This window comes from Rhea pennata, chromosome 2 (genome assembly GCF_028389875.1).
Source record: "Rhea pennata isolate bPtePen1 chromosome 2, bPtePen1.pri, whole genome shotgun sequence".
NCBI lineage: Eukaryota > Metazoa > Chordata > Aves > Rheiformes > Rheidae > Rhea > Rhea pennata.
The window spans coordinates 8,026,208-8,051,521 of NC_084664.1; the positions used below are offsets into that span (position 1 = coordinate 8,026,208).

A 25,314-nucleotide genomic window follows, 5' to 3' on the forward strand; every position below is an offset into this window, starting at 1 on the left:
GAAGTGGCTTCCAGCATCTTCATTTGATGGTCTCTCATTCCATTACAGGACACTTATTTTCTATTATGCCTGCACTCTTCTTAAATTCATACTACTATACAAACACATTAGCCCCTAGAGCTCACAGCCTACCATTTTATTGTATCTTCACTTACAAAATTTTAAATTATGGCCCTTTTTCACACATCCTGGTGTACAACATAGAGATCATAGCTAAAATTTTTTCTCTTCTGGCTTTAAATTCAAGTTTCTTGATTTCCCTTAGAACAACCATCCCTCAGTATGGCCTGAGGATGGGTGGGTCACATCTGAAAGTTTGCCATTGACATCAGTCACTAAAACATTTAGAGGACTTGAGCCAAAAACCATTCTATCTGCATTTGTTTCTTTGGCTGGAACTTCATGAGTGATTGGTAAGATATATTTATTCCCCAAACCTTAATGATCAACTACTATAGCACATCCTGTCTAGATGTGCTTTAATAAACAAGTTATCTAGGGGGAAGGGGGCAAGGGAAAAAAGGAGAAAATCTTAACCAAGCACATACTTGAACAATTACAACTAAATAGCACATAAACTGGAAGTTCCCAGTTACTAAGTGTGCCCCACAATACAAAAAGGGAAATTCACCCAAACTTGTGTTCAGTTACAAACTAAAGACTTGAAAAGAAAATACAAATAATGGAATCTACAGAGCAATCTGTCTGTTTTTTTACTGAAATCCTCCAATGTACAGAAGTATCTAACAGTATTTCCAGCTTTTAGAGGAAACCAGTCCTACCAAACAAGCAAAAGGATTTTCTACTACACAAGTATTCTGAAGATGTAATTTACATCTATCTTTGCCTTCAATAAAATACTTCTTCAACAAAAAAAGTTAATACTATTGCTTGAAAATTCTGATAGTGGAACTAGCACAGTTTGTCTCCTTCCACTGCTTTTCAAGCACTTTTTTCTATTAAATTTACAAAGCACCACAAATCCTTACTGAGTGGGAAAGGATTCTGAACACTGGATTTGTATTTTCTCAGGCTGCAAAACTATTTCTTACCATCTGTGACACATCCAACAGTTGATTCTTGATCGAGGCCATTACCAGCAATGGTCTGTTCCTGAAATGCCAGATCTTCTGCACCACTTTCAATATCCATTTCATTTGTACAAGCTTAAGGAGAAGCAAAGAATCAGTTATCAGTTTTGATATGTTGTTTATTCTATTACTTTGGCATCAGCAGTTGCTATCACTGCTTGACCTTTTGGCTTAACTGAATGATATTTAACTATGTGATAGAAGTTAGGGCAAATCAGGTCAATGAGAAGGTCAAGGAGAATATATAGTACTCCTTAAAGAGTACTCCTTTTCTCATTAACACCAAAGCTGTTTTATATTTTTCAGATAGTGAAAAGATGATGTAAAGCAATTATATAAACCTACTTGTGGAAATATAATTTACACATAGTTATAGATTCCTTTGCATTACCCAAGTAATATAAAAGGTCTTTTATCACATTTCAAACTTCTAAATTCAAAAGAACGTGTAGCATGAAGGCTTCAAATTTGCATACAAATACTGTAAAGGCAGTAACTCAGAGATGAGCTTCCATCTACTACCAGCATTTGGAATGCTGATTTTTCAACCCATCCGTTCAGCTCCAACAACATGAAAAATACAACTCTATAGAACTAGCATACCTTTATCTGTGAGTTTCTCCATGTTAAAGAAAGGAAGTTGCATGGAAAAGGCAATACTGACTACTCCTTCAGCTGACAGTATCATTAAAGAGCACAGAAACAGGAAGTACACATGTTTTTTCCCATTTAGAAAGCTTTTTCAGTTAAGGGAATTCATTAAAATGCAACAGACAAAGTAGCAGCATGAAAATCAAAGTATATAATAAACATTAAATCAAAAGGAACTAATCCTCCATGGATGTTAGCACAAGAAAAGAAAAAAGACACATGAATATAGCTTTCTGTTCAGGAAAGCCTTTTTAAAGTTCAAAAAGCCAAGAACTATTAGGTGATGCCACTTTTGGCACCTAAAAATTTGCTCTCAGACTCTGCCAACTCTAAAGTGGTATTTTAACTTTGAGGAAATGATCACTTAGATTGGCTCCAAATCTGAGTTTAATGTACAAAAGTGCTCTCTTGGGCAAAAAACACTGCATGGCTGTACTCATATATTAGCTGCAGATTACTCCTAGTAGTTGAGATAACAGCCCTATTCTTCCTTGGGGAAAAGAGCACGATCATCAGTGTTTCTGCTAGCTATAAATAATAGAAATACTACTCAAAACTTTTGCATTTCAAATAAATGCTGTTTATTCAAAAGTGATTCCTGAAGAAGATTGCGAGTATACTCAGTATGAGTTTTGGATATTGGATTTTTCCTAAATGCTCTGAATATACTGTCTGAGAGTCCAACAGCTTCTACTAACCATTCACAATAGAAGTGACCTTCAAAGATTTAGGCTGCTACATTCTAACTTGGTGTATATGTCCACTGACAAACTTCTTCCACTCACTTATTTATCTGCTGTTACTGCACTTTCTCCAGGATCTTTTTAGTATACACTAAACTATACTGAGTAACGTCAAAGAGAATGATTTGTTTACGCACAACTTTAGTTTTAACACACAAGCAAAAGCGACTGAGCTATTGATTTCTTTTAACAGAAAATCAACACACAGGTATTGTTGTTCAGACAGCAGAAATGCACATGGTAGTGACAGTGCATTTAATCTGCTAGATTTCAGTTTGTTTCCAAATTTATCTACAATTATATTTCTCTTAGGGAATTCAGGTTGCATGACTGTAGTTACTATCCATGTAGTGTGAAATACACATAGGCATTCACCTGAAACTTCATTAGGTCCATGCCCCACTGGATTCAGATCTACAGACTGTGCTTCTATGATGTTACTGAGTAATTTCAAAAAAAATACTTCTCGCTTTTCCAGTGTCCCTTTCATTTCTCTTGCCTATTTAGACAAGAAGCACTCAGAAACAAGATGACCAATCACATTTTGTTTTGATTAAAAGCTGTTCTGTTAAATATACCTGACCCTTGAACACAGTCTAGCTTCCATTGCCGTGTCCTATCTGGACACAGTGAGGAGAATGGGCAATACAAGCTTGACAAATAGGAGGGAAGAAAAAGAAAAACTAGACGTCTCCACAAATATTTACCAGGAATGTGCATGGTAGACATGAATCCTCTAGACAGTTATTAAAGGAGTATGTTTATGAACCTAACTACCAGATCTGAAAAACCTAGACAATTTGCAACTACAAGCTGGGAATCTGCAAGGTTGAGAGCTGCCATAAAGGGGCTTATTTTCAGATTTCTCTAGTACAGGATACTGAAGCCAGAGGGTTAGAAAGTACATTGAGAAGACAGCTCCTACATGGATTGCCTGAGAAGCTACTGCTATATAAAGGAATGGTTGAATTCCAGAGTGGAATATGAGTGGCTCGTTCACAAAGGACTTAGTGAGACAGCTGGAGATATTTTTATATGAAACTAGTATTTTGGAAATATGAAGACTATGTACAAAGAGAACTGGTGATGCATCCTACCTGCTATACTGTCAGGTTCAGGAATGAGTTCAGAAGTGTCCATTACATCACATGATTGAATCTGATCCCCTTCTCCTTGTTTACAAAGAGTGCAGATGTAGTCTTTCAACTGAGATTCCAATTCACTATCTGGAGATCTGTCACATTCTATATGAATCCACCTGGTAAGATGAATTTAGGGTGACTACGATTTTAACAATAAAAGTACAAAATATCCTGGTAAGAATCAATGTAAAATAGCACTGTTTTTCACTCTGTCAGGAAAATGAAGTATTTCAACCAGTACTTTATTCAGGAGCTTCTTGAAGAAATAAAAATAATGTATCAGTATGTCAAGCACTGAACCAATTTAAAAATGAAGACCTAAACTACCTCTAAAGTCAGTCAGATACCACAATATGTATAGCAATATCAAGATGTTGTATAGCAAGATACAACAGTAGTGTATATCAAAGAGTTTACACTTTCAAAGATTCTCATTACTTGTACCACAATATGTATAGCAATATCAAGATGTTGTATAGCAAGATACAACAGTAGTGTATATCAAAGAGTTTACACTTTCAAAGATTCTCATTACTTGCATAGCATAACATGTAAAATTGAACAGAATACCTATTTGAAAATTTAACAAATGGAGACCACTGCAACAAACTCTCTTATTCAACAGTCTTACATAATCAATATACATTAAAAAATTTTAAATACTAATGTTTATAGAAATGATGATGACTCTTCTGGTCTGTTTACTCACAAAATAGATATAATATGAGGAGCAGCTGTAGAGTATATTTCGCTGTACACCTCACTAGCAAAAGAACAGGTAACTGCCAATTCCCACTTATTTGCTAAGATTAAAATAAGACTGATATTTGTACACTGTATTTAAGCATGAAGGAACAAGACGTCGCACACCAAGTTACAACAGCATTGTAGATCACAGTCAACATTCTTCACACAAATATCATACTTGCTCACCATGCACTTTAGGTATTTTAGTACAATTTAACAAATATAAGGCTTCTTACCTTTTGCACATGTGACAATGCAACATATCTTTCTGGAAGTCTTGGAGGCACAGTTTTTCACAGAATGGACAAGGTAAGTTGTCTTGCTGTTGGTAACAACTGTCACATACCAAACAATTATGGTGCCACTGACAACTTGTTCGTGTGCCACATTCAGCACATACTCTACAGTTCTAGAGATCACAAGAATTTAGTTGTTAATTATGGTATTTCACAGAACTGCCATCAAGTGACATTCTCCTGTTCTGAATTATGTTAAAAGAAATTCCCTCTTTGGTAACACTGAAAAATTACCCAGGATCTGTTAACAGAATATGAAGAGCTTGTGCAACAGCAAGGAGACTTTCCTTACACTACGCCCTGTATTGAAAGGAATATTTCTTATGCAACTGAACATTTTTATCCCTAATCTCAGTCTTCTTATGACTTCCACAAACTGACTACAAAACTAGATTCATCTCATATCTAGAGACTTCCCTTGCTATGTTAAAACTGTATTTTTTATTACTGTTTACACTTCAAGATAAAAACAACAAACTCATCCTGCCTTCCTCAAGTGCAAAGGAACCCTGAGTTGCAGAACTACTGTTCAAGCAAGCAAGAAGTGGTAGCTCACGGATAAATACATATACTACTTTGCATACACTGTAGCACTGCTGTCATCAGTTCATGAGAGCAGCTGTCATTAAGTAAAGGTTATCCACTCCACCTGGATCCTTCTCTTCCCTTTTCCCATATACTGACTGCTTTATTGTCCTATATAAGATGTTTCAGCTGCTGCATGGAACAGCCATAGAGCCACATGACTACATACTAGTGGGATTCCTTCAGAAATTGCAAGGTCACAGTAAGTTAAAAAGTAACAGCAGTCAGCGACGAATACAGAACAGGATAATGAGGATAACAATATTTCGACCTCTGCAGTGATAATAGTGGAAACCTTTCAACTTACTTTACATTTCCAACCATTTGTTGGTACAGAGTCCATAACTGGTTGTAGACAGAAAGTATGGTAGCCTTTGTCACATGTGTCGCACACCAGCATCTTGTTGTCTTCCCCAGAATGTCTAAGAAAAATAACAATAATGATATTAAAAAAAAATCATTTAAGCTGTTAAAAATCTGCTTAATGAGAAGTCTAATTAGAAAGGAAGATAACTGGGTACATTAAAATATATGAACATCATCTGCAAATAAGTCCAAAAATGATGCCCTTAAATTCATATTTAAGTATGAATCAAGTATGCTATGTTTACTTCAAAAATTACTGAGCCTGTGCAACCATTATGACTTCCAGAAATCAGCTCATTTTCATCTACATACATGCATGTAATTTAATGGCCTTTCTGTACTGAAATTAGTTCAAAAAATGAAATACTGTGCTTTATTTCTGAAAAGAACATACAATTCTACTTGTTCCTACACACAGCCTGACTGTGTTTCTTCCAAAAAAGAAAACAAGCCATCATCTCTGAGGGCTTGTTCAAGAGAATTCCTACAGTGTCAACCAATATGATTGCAAAAACAAGACAAATGTTACAGGAAAAAACAAGACAAATATTAAAGATTTTAATTTTCTTACACAGATTACAGAGCTCCAAAATTCAGTGATAAAATATATTTGCTGAAGATGAGACCAAGTATTTTTGGTAATACCTGAAGGTATTATGTGCTGCCTTAGGTTCAACTAAATTAATTCAATGAATGAGTATGCAACAAGATTTGCTTGAAAAGAATTTAAGAGAATGTATGGCATTACAAACTAGATGTAGCTTTGTTACCTGTGAGAGCTGATATTTTAAGAAGTAGTATGCTATCTGTTTGCATCCTTAAAATACTGTTCTTCAACACTGTCATAAAACTGTCATACTGCATAAAGTAATAGATATAAAAACATCAGATTTTCTTCTACTTTTTTTACTAGAGAGAGGGTTTGTTAGCAAATACTGTAATTACTCTGTACAACTCTTTTAAGGATACTCTCTAGAATGTGCCTCACAATTTAAACCTCAATGCTGACATTTACTATCATCTGTGTATGATCATGGAACAATCCTCTCTATAGCGAGCGAATATGAATATTGGCAATTACCCAGTGTTCTACTTGTGAAATCATAGAGCACTGACTGATCAGGTACATGAAGCAGTAGTGAAAAGGTTATTCCCTCAAACTGTCCCAGCTGATCTGACTAAAACTGATCTTTATTTCTTTTCTGGTAAGCCTGGAAAAAAACAAGCAAGCAAAAGAAGTGCCCATCAGATTAGATTTTATGAGAACAAGTGTACAAGTGGTCCTAGTTTTCTCACTGAACACTTGTAATATTGAAACAATTATTGTTTTATTGTCTCAATACTTGTCCGGCTTAGTAAGTCAAATGGACAATCACGTCACTTTTTTCTTTGCTCCACTAAGCTGTAAGTTTGTTTTCACAACAACTCATCAACTGCCTCTGAAAAATACTATGAAACAGAAGAGACAACCTAATGTAGTAGTCCAGCCAGTTTACAGTACATGTATGGATGAACTGTCAGCTGAGTAAAAAGCTCGAGTTCCCAGACTCCAATAGCATTACATTAAACTGATTTGTTAATGTGGAACATTTGAGTAAAATCCCTCCTGAACAAAAGGAGGAAATCACAAACTTTTGCTGCTCTTTGGAACCTGCCATAATGATGACAACTCTGCGGGAGTAGTGTGCTGGAATGCCAGCTCAGCTCTTTTAGAAGAAAGATCCCAAACCCTGGAATTTGATCAATTACTTGAATTATTGTAGTATCAGACCAGACATATCTGGGCAAGCAATCTATTTTTTGGGGGAAAAAGAACAACAAAAAAGTAGTTAATAGAATAGATGTCTTAAAACTGCAGAACATAAATCTAGGACCATCATCCCCAAGCCATTCAGTTCTCACTTACTTGCAGTTCTGGCACACTTTGCAATCAGGACACTGCCAACCTGCTCTTTTTAAAGGTGTAACTTGTATGTCCAGGCACATCCCATGGTAATGCTGGCCACAAGTAGTACAAAAAAGTTGATCTAAGAGGTCTCCAGGGCTGTCGCACACTGCACAATTTGCTTCTTCCTTTGCTACGAAGAAATAAATTATTTTCCCATTATTGTTCAATTCAAAAGTATGAACAACTCAATGGACTAAACGAAACTACGAAATTCTTTAATGGTTCTTACGTATACAGAACTTGATCATTCTTACGAAATTCAAATTTAATATAATTAATATATATTCCTTTCATCCATTTTTCTGATGTATTCAATTCATTATCTCATAACAAAACTACATGCATTGTGAATTTTACTCAGGTCTTACCAAAAGAAACAAGTTTATTCTATTCTCCCCAGTATAAAACTGAAAGCTATAGGACCTATTCTCATCTGGACAAAGTACAAAATAAAGCTCCTAACAGATTGGAAACTACTGTTTAGCTCAAATGTTTGCAATACGGTTGCTCTAGCTTGAACTAGGGTAAGCAAGGCAAGCCTATCAATTTGAACTAAACTGCCAGAAGACAAGTCTTAGTAAATTCTTCCCACGTAGTAATTAGAAAAAAGAAAAATACTAACTTTACTGTGCACCACTGATGGTCTAAAAACAGAGGAGTATGAACACGCATCTTTAAATTAATACACTCTTTAAGCTAGTCCTACTGTATATCCATATTTATAAACCTGTAAATAAAGACTTCATACAGACTTCATAGCTTTATCCATACCAAGAAAACCCCTTAAAGTCGTTTTATGGAGCTCTAATTTCTCCACATCTGAATCAGAAGCATAACATCAAGGAAGACAAAATATTTCCTTGATATCCAAGAGGTATGTTTTGCCCTTCCTATAAAAATGTGGCTTTTACAATTAAATCTCATTTACATCTGTTGAGTAGTACTACAATTGCACAGCTAAACTGTCTGGAAATTACACCACGCTCATCTTCTCACCCTTCTTACAAATAATGACTGCTCACGAAACACTGTCTGGCACAGTGCCTGAAAGATGTTCTATCCCAGGGCTTCAGGGACTGATCAGGACTTTTCCTGCATTTTTTTCTCCAAGCTAGTGGGGGCCTCTGAGGTGGTGGCCTGCAGAGTGGCAGGCAGGGAGAGCCTCTCCCCCTCCCGTGCTCCCAATGCTCCCTCTGCTGGAGCCAGCTTACACCAAGCAGAGAAACCTACACCTGAAGGAAGAGTCTGAGCAACAGCGAAAGAGTTAAGAGTCAAAGAGAAAACTAATCTTAATTCTGTCATCTTTGATTTATATATGCTTCGTCTTGCAACTTTAATTATGTTACTTGGCTTTATCTTCTCTGTGTATATTTGCATATATTGTATATATATTAAAAAAAAATGAGTTAGCTCTTATTATAGTATAGCAAATACCTTGAAATTCCTACAATATTATCTCCTAAATATTCATGGCTTCATTTTCATATATATTTACTTCAATCAATTTAACAACTGACCATTCAGAAAACAGACTGGGAGGAAACACAGCTCTGTTTTTTTCTCTCCACAATTCAGTTTGAACAAACAAATAAATATTGTATTTATAATTTTAACAGACTCCTACAGCTGTTATTATACTTGCTTTACAAATTACTTCAAGAAGGTAAAAATGCAGAATTTTACAAGACATCCGATGTACAGAAAAGAACACAACCCGGTTAGAAGGGCAACGAAGACAAGTAAAAATGTCTCCTCTGAGCACAGGACTCTTATCCTAGTTTGGGGTTGCAGACTCTCTGAAACATGCCTGAAGTGAAGGGAGGTTTTAAGCCCTGGCTGCCTTGCTTGGCTGGGAGCATGAACAGTATGGCTGCTTCCTGGCTAGTGAAGAATTTAGGTGAGAGCAGACAGGCCGGTCTCGCAAGGGGAAAGACCTCCAACCCTCTTGCGAGCTTCTCCTTGCCAGCTGTAAAGCAACTGCGACCGCTGAGTGCTCTCAGCACCCGGTGCGGAAGGCGCCAAGGGCCAGCCCAGGACAGCCAGGAAGCTCTCCCACCCCACCTCCTGCCGTGCCCGGGAAAGGGAGAAAAAGCAGATAAGGAGCAGTTCTGGGGCAGCTCTGGAAAGTGCTGCGCTCTCCTCCCCCCTCACCCTGCGAGCAGCATCGCCTCTGCATCTGCGAGGGGGAGCTCCCGGCGCGACAGCTCCCTCGCCTGCCGCACGCGCGGCTTCTCAGGGTGCTCTGGGGAAGAGGAGGCTGAAGAAGCACAGGCAGCACAGATCTGACGTAAGGGGATGCAGAACTGAACTGGACAGTGAGGACACGATTAATTACTGGTCAAAATAACAGAGGATATGAGCATTTGGCGCAGTTGCTAACATCAAAGGAATAATATCTTAAAACATTTTACAGCCATCACTTTCAAACTTGAGGAGAGTTCACTGGAAGTGTACCACTGAAAGGATGTTAGACTACAGGGTTCCTCTGCTAGAGACTGCTTCCAAACTTTTAAGACATGAAAACACTGAGACTCAGCAAGTAGCTGGGCAGTGAGAATACTGAGGAGTACCCTAACGCTCCTCATGTCCTGGGAAGTGCTACAGATTACCTAGTAGCACATCAAAACACATTCATGCCCAATATTTGACCCTAGTAACTCAACTCCAAATGGTAAGGGATGTAATCACCTCAGTAATTACTTCAAGAAAACACAGAGGCAATTAAAAGAAAGAATATCCTACAAATTATCACCCGTCCCCTGCTTACAGCACTCTCTTCACGGCAGGCTAGCCCTCTCTGGCACAGCTAACCTGTTCAGCTAAGGAGCTTGCCTCTCACCTACATTCTCATGTTTTGTTTTGCAGTCTAATAGATTTAATAGACGAATGTTCAAGAGATTTAAATATGTAATAGAGCTCTAACCTCTCCTTTTTCCTTTCCCCAAATTCAAAAATGCAAAATGGTAAGTAAGAAGTTGAAAGTGCCACTGTTCTTCTACACTAAAAATGTGTTCAGTGAAAAGCAAAGCCAGTATCTGAGCAGCGGCACTGGCTCTGTCTCCCACTACTTATGGCAGTCAACCTGACTTGAGAGCAGTAAAAGCACACCCAGGCACAGGGCTCTTCACTATTAAAAGCCAATGTTTGAAGAAGTTATACTAAATGGTGAAAGAAAACTTTAGAAATGTTTGAACAGACTAAACTGCAAAGTATGAACTAAATGGTGTGCAACAAAGTCTTCCTTAAAAACTGTAAGGGAAAGGTAACAAGAAAATAGGATTTACCATACTGCAATACATCAGTTATCTACAGAATGAAGTATCCTGCCTACAATGGAAAATCTTTAATCATATGATAATCTGGGAAGTGCAATACAAGCTGGAGCATAACTAAGCTTTTAGGAGATGTAACAACTGGAATCCACATAATTTTTAACATTATCAAGAAATATTCATATCCTAGTAGACTGTTTCAGAAAGAATCAAGCAAGTCTAAATTTTTACAGCAGCAATTCTACTTCTCTTGCATATTCAAATGTATGAGTTTAAAATGAGTATCTAGCAAACGACTTTAGAAAATAAAATAGACTTTTTAATTTACAGAAATCCAGAAAAATCTCAGATACCTGAGACGTAAAGGCTCAATTCTACAAAACAAGAGTTTCAATGACTCCAACGGAGTCAATCACATGCTAAAACTAAGCTTATTCAAGCAAAATTAGGCTTCTTACAGGATACTCTGCACTTCTGGCATGGGATCTGAGTTAAGGATATAACCACCACAGTTTAAAATATGCAACTAATTTATCTCATAACTGGTATTAATCATCTCATTTGAATATAGTGTACTTACATCTTTCAGGAGCCTGATCAATATGGTCTGGACAAAGGAGTGACAAGTTACTGAAATCCTGAAATGTGCCTGCTCCAGCAGCACAGGGGTAATGGTACATCTGGGTACATTTCTCTTCACAGCATTTGATAGTGGCTCCAAGGTGCTTACAATATGCACATCGCTGAAAAATAAACACAGGAATCATGCAAAAAATTTGTTTTTTTTTCTTCTCAGTTCATTTTCAGCCAGATCAGTTCCCCAGCCTCATTTAACATACAACCATCAAGGTCTGCAGAAGGGAGTTAATACTGAAGATGAAGGAACAAGTGGCTTCCAGTGGCACTCTCAAATCCTTACATCTTAAAATGTTCAGCAAAACCCAAATAAATACGCTCTGATGATTTGTATTCTTCTTGCCAGGAAGAAGCATTTTGCTTGTGTATGTTGTGTAACGCACATCCTCTGTAAAAAGGCTTGGTGATTTATTCTGAATAACAAAAGGCAGACCATACCATGTTGGTACTAGGTTTGTAATTAAAAATCATGTATCTCTAGATACTTCAATGTAAAACTGTACACATTGTATTTCACTTCTATTCTACATTTCTCATGATAATGTCTTACCAAAAATATGCAACACTATGTGTCGTATGAAATGATTCATTCTATGGGAGGATAATGCATTACATAATCTAGCACCTCTTTCTCATCTCTTATTTCGATGTTACACAAATATCACCACCAAGCAAACTTTCAGAAGTCATAAATACACAATTATAATTAGAGGCCATAGTCACATTTGTAAAGAATTCTCAAAGAATTACCCAATAACCCTCCAATTCTTTATTCAAGAGGGAACAGATTCCATCAGCCTGCTTATAAAATATCACCCACACCTTTCTGATTCACTTAATCAGTCTTTTTACTTTCTTGGATCTCGTTACAATCCCTGAAGCACTGTAACATGCTTTTGCACTTTTTCACCAAGGCAACAGTAATTTTTAAGGATAGAGCACAACACTGTAAGATGTGGAGTAAATTTAAGAAAAAGCAGGTCAGTGGCTCATAGGGAGACATACATAATGTAAAGCAACAGCTGAGCTCAGCGACCCTCATTTTTCATAATAAAATATATACTTTAATACTAAGATTGGCATGCTTGTTTACTAGATCAAGTGACAAGCAAAATCTAGATAGAAGCATATTCCAAAACGAAGGGAAGTTTTACACTATATTTGCTTAGTTCTTAGAATACAGAAAATATTTATTACCATAATTCTTTTATGTTTCAAAGTTTGGCCTGAAATTAGGCATAAAATAACGCTACTACAAGTCTGCAGGCATTAAAAACAACCTACCTGAATATACGAGTAACAAAGCTGTCTGTATTAACTTCTAAGCTGATATTCTTAAAACCAGATAAAATTAACATCTTTAGCAAAAGAGCTGCTTGCACAGCAGCTCATGGACAATGACAAGGAAATATTATTTTATGCTAGAAAAATACACCTGCACTGTAAAAAGATAAAACATTTATGTGCAGAAATTAACACTGTTCACTATGGATAGCTACTGCCAAGTTTCTGTGCTACAGTCTTCTGGTCTGCAAGAATTCTCACCTCTACCTGTGTCTCTAAAATCTACTTTAAGGATGAAAAAGATGCATTCTGTTTCTTTACTAGCCAGAATGTAGGGTGAAGATAAGCAAACAATTTAATGGAATTCCTGAAGCAGGTGAAAAAGATAACAATAATCATTAAGCTTAAGGACTGCCAACCAGTAACAAAAACCTCATTTTAGGAAACCAAGTATTACCGAACACTCATTAAGAATGCTGTTGAGTTCAAATCATAGAATTCAGATACCAGGTCAAGAAAATACAGCCTGAGGTTTCCAGCTTCATAAACTGCAACAGTACAACACCGTACAAGCTATGGCATCATTTTGCACTCAACACTCACAGATCCTATTCAGATGCCCAAGATTATAGCTAAATCTCTGCTCTTACTGGCAGAACATAATGTTTTCAAGGATATTATTCAAGAAGAAAACTTTCAGAATAGGAACTTAGGAAAAACTAGGGTCCAAAAAATGTTCATCAAGAAGGTATTCAAAGACTTCACTGGGTCCCAGAAGTAACCCTTAAAAAAATATCTAATGGAAGATAAAATTAGGGGGGAAATTGCAAATATTTAAAGAGAAAACTTTTACTCAAAATAGGAAATAATGAAAATGGATTATACAGCAATATTAACATCATTTTAAAATGTTTCATTTGTTTTTCAAAATCACAGGTCAACAATAGTACATAATAAGCCTATAAGCAGGTTTAGAACATACCTTTCTCCAAACACTATACAAATGAATGGTGTAAATTTGATTATTCGAAACAAGCAGAATATGGGATAACAGTAAAGCCCTGAAAAACACTGATGTTGATTTAAGGAATCATATAAAGATGCTGGAAGAAAAATGGAAACCCAAATTATATTTAATTGAACCCTTCAAACCCATCTGCTAAACTACATTGGCAATGAAAAGCATTTGGCAGCTAAGTAAAACACATGCTTTAAAAACAATGTGGTATATATCATCTGAAGCAAATAAAAAGCACAGAATATCAACATTTGCTGAATTTATAAGATAGATAAAGCAGTCTGAAGGAATAAATGCCCAAAGGGATATTTTGGCAACAGCTGCTGATTAGAAGAGTTCCTTTTCCAGCAGTAGGAGCCAAAACTTCCCTGAAAACAGGCCACATGGTATGACCCTAGAAGAACAAGTATGCAGCTATTAAAACTGACTGACCTTCATAAAGAAAAAAGTATATGCATGGCAAAAGTATATGAATTTAAAAAGTTTAAAAACTCTGCTAAATAAAAATCAAGAACAAATGCTACTTTAGTACTCTATTGCTAAAATATGCCATCAGGTCTGTAGGAGGTGGAAGGAAGGAATAAATCACATTTCCAATAATACAATTGTCTTTATCACGCAGTATGAAGTATGAAGACAACAAGAGAGAAAGACAATATGGAGTTTTCAGTTTCATTAACATGAGTACAAAATAAGGAGTTATGTGAAGGGGATGGAACCTGAATCAGAGTTTTCAAAGGATAGGTACAGGAAAATGCAAGTTGTTAATGGAAGCAGATTTTTTTTTTTTTTTTGGTGGATCCAAAAAATTTTAAAATCCTGTCCTACAGAAAAAACTATGCTTTAATAACATAGAGTTTATTGAAGATCCTATGAATACATAATGAACTGTCTCTGTAGCTTTATGACACTGTGAAGTTTTTTTAGTTAGCAGAGTTAAAAACTCCTTCACTGGTTACCAAGTATGTTCTTCAGCAAGCTCCCTGCGCATTTGCCCATGGCAAAAAAGCTTCAATCCCATCCATATTTTCACTGTTTTTTACTACTGTCATTTCTGTCATTTAAAACTGCCCACATGATCTTCTACCTTCTCTTTTTCATGTTTTCTCTCACATCTTTCCGATTACTGCATACAGACAGAACAGGATTGCTCTTTTTTGAAAAGAAATGGCTACATGTTCTTTCAATTTTCATTGTGAAATTCTCTTTATTCACCAATCCTATTAGTTCAAACATGACATTGTCATACAAACAAAAAGTAAAAGAAGGAACTAAGCAAGTTAAAAGAAGATTCAAGGCAACTTGATCCATCACCTTCTCCTTTCCAGTTACCATAAGAAATCATCGTCTGATTTTTCTAGGCAGAATTAGTCTCATGTCATCTTCCCTATGTTCATCATAAATTCCCTAGCCACACGGTAACGCTAACCCATGTGACAAACATATCAGCTTCAATACTGCTGCTTCCAAATACTTTCTCTAAAATACATTAAAACGTTCACAAAGTTATAAATACAGTAAACATTTTTTTTTTAAGTAAAGAAAAATGGCAGCTGGTTCTGTCAGTATCACATGGCTATTTCAGTCTCTCAAAACCCACTTTTGTCTGACACCATGAAAAAACAAGGCAACTACTGACAACGAAAGGGTGAACTTTGAGTTGTGTGTATAGCACTTCTCTATCATCACAGGAACATACTGATGTCACCTTCACTTTTCTTACTCTTATTCCCTGGTGCTCCTGAGTGTAAACTTTTCGGAACAAGAACAATGAGACACAGGTAGCTGGATAAGTGAAGGCTCTTTCAGCACAAAGAGTCCTCAGCTTGACCAGATCCACCGATCTTTGAGGCTGACCATGGCTCTGCTCCAACACGAGCAAGAAATCTTGGCCTGGGCCAGGAGCTGGGCAGACCGTAATCCCATTCCTTTTTCTGTTTTGATGCTAATAGGACAAAAGCAGTGGAAAGCTGCTGTGACTCTCTGGTGGGGATTTCTTTGCTGTATGCAAGCTCTTAGCTGATGCACAGGCAGCTGCATTTGTACATATTTGTCTCTTCCCAAATCATAGTGCAGAGAACTGCTCATTTACTTTACCTTCAATGTTTAAAAGGAACACCAAGGAAACGTCAAACTGACATTCTACCGCCATTGGTACGTCCACCCAAAACTGGCCACCTGAGTGCCTAGTCACAGCTTATTTCCAACACTTACGTCCTACTCCCTTTCAAAAACCAGATTCAAAGTGCATCCATCATGAAGTAAAACAGCAGAAACTACAAGGAAAAATTCTGAAAGACAAGAACTCATACTGACGTACTAGAATCATAACTGCACTGAAATCAACTGAATAAAAAGACTAGTTACGGCTTGGAAACTCAGCTAACACCACAATTGCTATTGACTTTAATGGAAACTGAAGGCCAAGCTCTAAAATGGGGACATGAGGAAAAGCTTACTGTTGACTCTTTCCCACATCAGAAAAGTATCTAGAAAACATTTATTGCAACATCAACTTCTCTACTGCCCTGTATTTTGAAGATATATCTGAAAATACAAAGTAAGTTCAAATAAAGAAATGATGCATATGTTCATTATAATGCGGGCTTTTATCCAGATAGCACTAAAGCGAATCAGAAGTCATATTTTATCATGATTTTATTGCCCTTAGAATTACATTACAGTATTAATTATATTATATTGTCTCAGCAAGCGGACATGTAAGAAACAACTGTATTAGGAGGCAGACACAAATCAGAGATTAAAACACAGACATGGAATAAAAGCTTAGTTTTTATCTGTCTGATTTAATCAGTCTGATTAGCACAATAAAATTAAATATTCCTTATCAGGTATACAAAAATTTATTTCAAGCAAAAGGACAAAACTTTTTCACTGATTATGAACTTACGTAGTTTTACAAGAGTCATTAGAGAAAACTACTGTTTACCATGAGCAATTTTAATTTTATGATAGTGCCCCATAAAAAACATACAACTAATCTGTCCTGTATTAAACAACATAATCTATTATCTGTATGAGCAATTTATATTTCAGACTGTTTAGCTACTTAAAACTGCTATCCTACAAACTAACCTATACTGGGGGAAGAAGTGGACCTTAACATCCTGTCACTAATGAGTGACTAACTTTAGTGTAAACAGTAGTTAATGAAGCATGTTTTCTGGTAGTCCTGGTAATCTTCATTGATTAATCTATGATCTGGAAAAAGCTCTATATTGCTTATAGACACTAATCATCGTTAGCACCTCTAACATCAAAAACAATGTTTTGTTTTAAGTACCATAAACAATTAAGTTACAAGAAAATGTCAAAAAAAAAAAAAAAAAAAAAAAAAGAGTAAGTGGTTTCCCATCAAACTATTGATTAGAAAAGCTACTCAATCATATTAATTTTCAGGAGTAATGGAAATTGTCTTCTAGCTGTTGAATTTGATATTCATTATGCTGCACATTTGGAAGTGATTTAGACTTCTAACGTGTAATTCAGAGATCAGTAATTTTTTGTTCAGGAATCCTCAGCATGCACCAAAAGCAAAGAAATTAAATTTCAGATTGATTTAATCCAATTTTGTCTTGTTTTCTACCATTGTAGCATAAAATTAAAACATTCTTAACTGAGGAAACCCTATAAGCAAACATTACCACAGTGTCCACCTCAAGCTCTGAGCACTCTTAAAGAAATCTTAAAAAAAAATCACAACAGTAGAAACAAACTATCAAGTTTTGTTTCCAGAATTATGTGAAAAAACATAGACACTGAGAATAGATGCAATTTGGCAAAATTCAACCCTTGACTGAAAAAGATTGTCTTCTAATGCAGAATTCTTGCCCAGACACTCCACCTATAACTACCTGCCCCATAACTACACAGGAATAAGGAAAAAGGGGGAAGAAATACTACTGATGATGAACAACTAGTGACTCTTTCATGTGTGACTAGTGACATGTCAACAGGGAAGACAGCAGAAGAAATTACTTTCAACATGGAGATTTCAGGCTCTGTTAAACTGACTGCTTTGTTTCTCCTTCCCACTTGTTGACTCCTTTCTTCACCTTTATAAAAGGTTAAATAGATGTTGCTGATGGCGTATTAAAATTGGAACACTGAAACATTTCTGTTTTGCTGGGGGTTTTAGTAATAATTGTAGTATGTTGATCATATACAGAAACAAGTTTGGTAAGGGTAAATGATATTTTTTTATTTGATATCTGAAATAGTTGGGAGGAAAACATGCAAACCTTATGGCCCATAAACCCTTCTTCATATGATCTGAATGTACCAAAAGCCTGTCTATTCATAAATCCCACAGAAGGGTTTAATGTGCCCTAAAGTTGTATTCTCCTCACCATTAAGTGAGCGAGCTGAGTAACTGCATGCATATATCTTCCTCTACAGACTCTGTCTTTGCTACGAAGAAAAGTTTTTTTTTATTAATTCACCTCTCTACTTCCTACAAGGCTTAGGATAAAATAAGCATTCTGAGTGTATCTGAACTTCCTACACCTAACAACTCACCATTCTCTTAATTTTCATCTAATACCCACAGCGTCAGAAGGGCACATGAGCCTGTTCTTCAGTTACCACAGTTAACAGCGACAAAGTCAATAATGCTCGAGATAATTTAAATTCTGGTTATTAGGTTTCAGCATCAGTAACTTCAGGAAGAAATCATTAATTTTTGGTTTGAGGATGCTTTTTTGGCAGATTCAGACTATTTTATCCATTCCATTTGATTCATGCTCCAAAGGTCTTAAGAGCCATGTGTAGACATTTCTTTTGTTAGCAGAGCACAGGCTGAGCCACAAATTGTTGGAGGCTTGAAAAAATAATTGTGGGAAACATTGCTACATGCTTGCTGCTTAATGATCATCATCTCTAGGCATCTGTTACTGAAGACACAGTACTGGGATGAAATCAACTTTCTGCCTGATGCAGCATAGCTCTTATGTTCCTAAATCATATGTAAGGATTCTGAAGTGGTTTGTGAGTTCTATAGGTTACGTTTATGCTAGAGAATCTCTGCTGCTACAGCTAGGTTGACCTAATTTACTGGCAGAGCCATTTAATAGAAACTCACTGACACGGAGAATTTTCTGCTGATACAGTTACATTATGTCTCCAAATGACACAAGGTCTGAGATGAAGACATCTCAATTTCAGCATCTAAATTTAAGTGTCTGCGTATGAGCCAAGTGTTTAAGCTCTCTGGAGTTGCTGTGACTGATTCAGTTGCCCAGCCAGGGGGTGTGTGTTTTCAGGCTCCACTGACAGTACTAACTAGATCTCCAATGACTATAATTGGAATTTAAACACTCAGCTCATAGGTAGATATGCCCACGTGGAGATCTTAAATTTAATGACAGTCTTGAGCTGAACCCTGCCTAAAATATGTTGACAAAAGCTCTCTGTTGATAACATAGTTAAGTCCACACCAAGGGTTTTACCAACATGGCAGTAACAGCTAAGGTACATGAATGTGTTCCACTTAAAAAGACTTCCATATAGATTCAGTTCCTTGTAGATTTTCTGAGTTACAAAAATTTAGGCTAAAACTCCGTATAACATATACCTAAATTATAAATGCTTCCGTAATATTTAGTCAAAACTCTGGCCATTTCTGAGACTAAAAAGGCAACAGGAAAAACATTATGCTCGTCTTAAAAACACTCACTCACAGAATTTGCAGTTTGGTAGAACATATTTGTGGGATGCAACTTTTGACCCTTTCTCACTAAATGTGACCAAACTAATGTAAAAACATCCAAAATTTTTATCAGAGGAAAATCATAGAAATAGATACTCTCACTAATTATGAGTGATCCTCTTAGTTTCTAGCACTGATGAGACTATGTATCTTCGGCAAAGATTGCTTAAGCAAGACCAGAATTGTGGAGAGGAAGTCTGTAACGAACACTCTAAGCCTGAGCACAATGAGTACTGGAATGGAAAGCAGACATCTTTAAGGCTCTTGATAATATTGTCAAATTATGTGGGGAACAAGATTATCCAGTATACAGGCAGATGGACAAATATGGGTCAAAGTGAGAAACGGGACTAGACGGTGCCAACAATTCTGATGAGACTGGGAGGAGAGAGAAAAAATGTGGATCTTTCCTTGGAAGTCGAGGAAAGGCAGGGATGACAACTGAGGGCCAATTAACTAAAACTGGATGGAAAAAATGGGTAAACAGCTGAGGGAACAGAACTGCTAGGGCATAGGAAATGGTGAAGAGACAGACCTCAAAAAGAACCTGAGGACAAGAGAACAGAGAGGTTAAGGAGATGAGACGCAGGAAGAATGAGCAAGAGTGGAAGTGGCTGGCAAATCAAAGTGGACAAGAAGTCAAAAATGTGAAGCAACTGAAACTGGGTGAAGACTCCAAGGAGGAAATGTAACTACCCTCTGGCTCCAAGCGCTGTATCACCTCCAGTTACGCAGCTACCTCAAATAGCAGAGGTCTGCATAGGAGCTCTAAAGGTCTTAAACCTGCATTTGGGGAGGTCTGCCTTTTTTAATGCTGGGAAACTGCACACAGCCAATCACAAAGGAACCTGCAGATACACTGAGATACACATGAAGGAAAAAATGCATATGTACACAAACATGCATTTACCTTGAAACATAAGGAGGACTGCAGATCAAACATGGATTTAGTGCATAAAATGGATCTCTTAGGAAAAGCTGGTGCTATGCATTAAATATACGTCTGTTACTTCTAGGACTGTGCTTCTTTTTGGGGGGAAGAAAAGTGTTTTGAAAGAAGTTGTAGATTGCTTGGTGGGAGGAGGGGGAAAGCAATTAGTTCTGTCAACTGAATGATGACCTGCAGAACAGTTCTAGCTCTACTTTCTTCATAAAATACCTTTCTAATACTGTGCAAGTCCCTACAACGGATTTTTCATACTATTTTCCAGTCCCTAATCTTACTGTTAAAAAGTGCGTCCCTTTTCTCCTCTAAAAATACAATCTTGATTTCTACATAGGTTATGAGCTCACAGCTCCAAGAGAGTGCAGAAAGAACTGTAATATCAATGCAAATTTCTAAATAAGTCTAAGTATTTTCATAAGTATTTTCAAAACTCAAGTTCCAAAACTCAAGTTCCAGAGGTCTCCAACCTGTTATCCTAAATTAGCAGATATTCTTAAATAAAAAAAAAAAAAAGAATCCAACACTGACTGACTTATTTTAAGGAAGAAAAAGACCACAAGATGTGTAGAAAAGCTACATAAATAGGCTCTTTAAAGGAATTCACGCGTAAGTACTTCTTCACTAATGTTTATTACAGTAAGATCATCATAGAAAAACTCCAGCAACAACGACATTCTTTTCAACAGTGCTTGAATAGTCCTCATAGCCATATACTGAACAAGGAAAAAAAACTGCAGTATTGAAGAGATTTTTACTAAGACAGCAGTGTCTACCCTGGGGACTGAATTAGGCACTAGTTCTTCTGCATGTGACCATAAAATTAAAGATTGTATAATTAGGCATATGCACAAAGGAAATTAATTGTATGCAGGCAACCTGTCTTCTGGCATGTCCTTACTTTGCATGTTGGTTTTATAACCTTAATAATGTGATCTTTTAACAACGATTTTGTAGGTATATTAATTAACTTTAACAGAAAGTGACTGCCAGTAAAAGGCACTATATATACACTCAATGATATGCATAATTTATAAGGTAATAGTAGGGAAGAGGTGACAAGGAACTCTGGATTATGTACACACATATAAAATACAAGAATTTCCTGCCTTTAATACCTCTCTCATTAGTGAGCACCTCCTTAGTATTCCTTCCCCACTGACTGCCATCAGTACCTTATTGTTCATAATTCCTACTTCCTTGGCTGTTCCTAAATTGTGCTCTCCAAATGGCACAGAATCACTGTAAACAAAATCCTACATCTTCAGTTCACTAATTTTTGAAAATTGAGCTCAAATAAAGCAATTAGATGGCATACTTTGAAACTACCAGCTTGAAACATTAATATGATTTATTTTCTAATAAAAGCTTCACATGTTTTATCTCGCTGAGGCTTTGGGTTTTTCCAGTCTCACTAAAATAGTCACTTACACTTAATTCCCCCCCATCCCTCATTCCAAAACATTATTTCCCCAAACATTACATATCCTAGTTTTTTTAATTCACTACTAAAAAACAAACAAACAAAATAACCCTCCTCAAAACCGCAAGTCCATTGTCTTTCTTCTAATTAATTTGTGTTGGATCTCTGACATTCCTTGGGCAAGCATTCTGAAGGGTGACATCCTGGCCTAGAACTTAAAGCCCTTAAAATATTGGTCAAACATTTAGCAGGTAATTCAACTGCTGTTCTGTAGGGGTTGAGCAGAGAGGAATGTTCATTTTGTAGTATGCTGCCTCAGTAGCTTGTGAAGAAAAAAGCTGCCAAATTTTGTAATGAATTCCACAGAACATTAAGTCTGATGCTTAGTAGAAGCCATAATTGTTAAGTAAATGATATCCTTTTGATGAATACCCTTCCTTGAAAACAACATTGATTTTTCTAACCCTTTAGCAGTGTCCCAAAACAGATGTACACAACTGCAAATTCTGTTTGCTTTCAGGTTTACGAAGTGTGATGACATTTTTACTATCATGCATGAGCCCTTTTACCCAGGAGTAAAATAAAACACAATAATTCCTCACCATCTGTTTGTTAATTTTGCATTCATTTAACTTTGCATTGTAAACTAATAATCATTTTCTTATAATATAGTTTGTTCCATTGGCAGAAATTACAGCTGTTCAATTAAAAAAGGAACCATTTATAACACTATACAGTTTTTCACTAAATGCTTTCATTGTTCTTAATTATAGAGATATTAGTGCCATCAAAAGGAAAAAATCTGCCAGGAAATAGTGTTGTGTTTTATATGTCATGGATTCCCTTAGTAAATGTACATATTTACATCTGTTCCAGCACCAATTTCCACCTGGCCTCTTTTACGTTAGTATTCCTCCTCTCCTCTACTAAACTCCGCATGTTTCTTAATGTTGCAAAGTATACCAGGCTGCTTACATTCTTGAAAGAATAAGGGACATACAATTACATAAAGTCTCAATTTCATTTGTAGAGTACAGTTAAATGAAGCAGAGTCCTCTTTCTTCATATTGTTTTCTTCCCTTAATCTCCAATGACAGGCTAAAGGAGTTTTTGACAGTTTTATTCTTGTCTGGTTACAGTTAAACTAAAACAAGTTAATAATAGCTTTTTCTCAGCATGCTTATAGTAAAGTGGGGAAATCCCATTCCTTTATTAAAAGTAAAACCACATTAAAACAACATGAATAATACATCAGAAGTAGTGAAGGGGAAATAACTTGCTTCAATAAAAGACAAGGTCCCAGAGAAAGAACAGGAGCCAGTCTGAGAGTCCAAGAGCCATGTTTTGAATTCTGTTTTACTCCCTGGATAGTGCATTTTTACATCACTCGACACAGACCAGACCAAGTCTACAGTAAGGTTACAAGCAAGTCCCTAAGAGCAATTGTCCCACATTATCTAACACAATGAAAACTCTGCATTACATTGTGGTTCCTAGGCTTAAAATAATCACCACGTACAAATAATCTCTTCAAGAGAGACAGTCTGCCCAGCAAATTCATGTGAGCAGTCCAATAATACCAGACAGACTGTTCAGATGGTTAAAGCATGCAAGATTCAATCATTTCTAAAACCAATGTCATCTGACAACATGGAAATGACAGATGAGCATTCTAATACAATGGTGTTAATAGCGCTCTCACAGTACAAAAACGAATACTTAAAAGGAGTATTAAAAAGAGACATCCATAAAGCAAGAGACAATCTACCACAGACTGGATCTATTTCAATTAAAGTAGTTAAATGAAGGATAAAACCCAAATAGGTGCATGAGCTAAAATCAGCACATTCACCTAAGTCAACAAACTTCCTGAAGTACCAAACGACAGGCTCACATAAGACGAAGCGAGGGGAAGTACGACCATGCAACACTGCTGTGATGCTTGACCTCTAGTCCTACCTGCGTCCTGAGTGTCCTGACCTTTTAGTTTCTCAGATGAGCGAATACTGCTGCCAGGTCTGACCTTTGCTAGGGGATTTATCCATCAAAATGTTTCAAATCTGACAGAAAGCAAACATTAGTGAAGGTGCCTAAGGCACAATCTGATGTTATGAAGCCATAACTGTAACAGTCTTCCCAACAAGTCACCATTTAGTTCAAGCTACTCTCACAAGGAAGTCACTCGTATGACATTTGGAATACCTGAAACTCTTAAAACACGCAACATACCAAATCCCTTTATGTTTTGGAAAACGTGTGTTCTCCTCATAAAGCTCAAAGAATGATGATTACAACTGAACCTTCTCTCTTCTCGTATTATTTCTCCAAAAGTTTCCATTCACTTTTAAAGGTTTATGATTTGTCAGCATATCTCCCTGGAAATATCATACAAATAACACCTAATACTGCTGTAACAATGAGCAGTAATTGAAAGGGAAAAAAAAAAAAATCAAATCCCTGTGTTTGCCTTGATAGTTGACAGCAGTTTATGTAGATCCAGATTCACTATTTACTCTGCAGAATCTTACAGTCTTCCCAGTTGTTTGTAAGGCAATTTCATATAGAAACAGAGCAGAAAAAATATTTTCTTCTGTTTGAAAATATATTTTACTCATTAAAAATTGGAAGAGTGAAGGCTGTATATGAAAATACTTGCAGTGTTATTAAAAAGCTGGCTAGACTGCAGGCTGAACATACATTTACATTGTATCTGAGGTAATACCATGCCACTGCAATTATTTAGAGTGTATCATGTTGTTTTACCAAGGTTAGATGCTCCATAAAGTGGCTGTTGGGGGTGAGGGGGAGTTTTTTTGTTTTTAATAACAACAGCCACTTTTCCCCCGATATACTGAAGAAAAACATGACTTCTTTAAAGGAAATATGTTAAAAATCAATGAAGAAGAGACATTTTGGTAGAAAAACTTACAAGAAGTGCTGATTTGAGAATGTACCACTTCATCAATCCTTCTGATTATTAAATAGGATTATTATTATTATTAATACTAATCATGACTATGATTCATGGTACACCCACAACTTAATTTTTGGCAGCTGACCTTTCCTTGGCTGCCTAGTTTTTATTTCCATGTAAGATCTGTAGAATGGAGAGGACCATTATGTAAATGCAAATAAACAATATTAATTCTTTTTCTAAGGAGACCAGTAGCAACAGTAGTTAAGATAACTAGAAAAAATAGCTTTAATGCAAGTAATGGCTGTACTTATCACAGAGTGTTATGCATTGCAAATGAAGTGCCCTTCATGGCAGTTGGGCCATGTTTATGAAGGTCATGGTTCATAACATGCATCTCTCACATGATTTGTTCCCATGTTATAAAAAACATTCAAGAACACCTGCATTAATGGGACTACTTCATACTGATGTTGATAATATTTATGGTCAATCTGCAACTCTGGGGCAGAACATACGCTAATGGA

At 36.4% G+C, this 25,314-nt stretch overlaps 1 protein-coding gene across 14 annotated transcripts in view; it reads right to left on the reverse strand.

Annotated features, from left to right (window-relative positions):
* The window catches only part of KMT2C (lysine methyltransferase 2C), a 201,785-nt gene that overhangs the window by 84,782 nt on the left and 91,689 nt on the right, over positions 1–25,314 (reverse strand). For all 14 annotated transcript variants that reach the window (XM_062568808.1, XM_062568817.1, XM_062568814.1 and 11 more), the window contains exons 7-12: positions 11,422–11,584; positions 7,528–7,699; positions 5,563–5,677; positions 4,611–4,783; positions 3,583–3,743; positions 1,053–1,166 (exon numbers count right to left, since the gene is read on the reverse strand). In XM_062568808.1, coding sequence (XP_062424792.1) covers positions 1,053–1,166; positions 3,583–3,743; positions 4,611–4,783; positions 5,563–5,677; positions 7,528–7,699; positions 11,422–11,584 — 898 coding nt within the window. The remainder of the gene's footprint in view (positions 1–1,052; positions 1,167–3,582; positions 3,744–4,610; positions 4,784–5,562; positions 5,678–7,527; positions 7,700–11,421; positions 11,585–25,314) is intronic.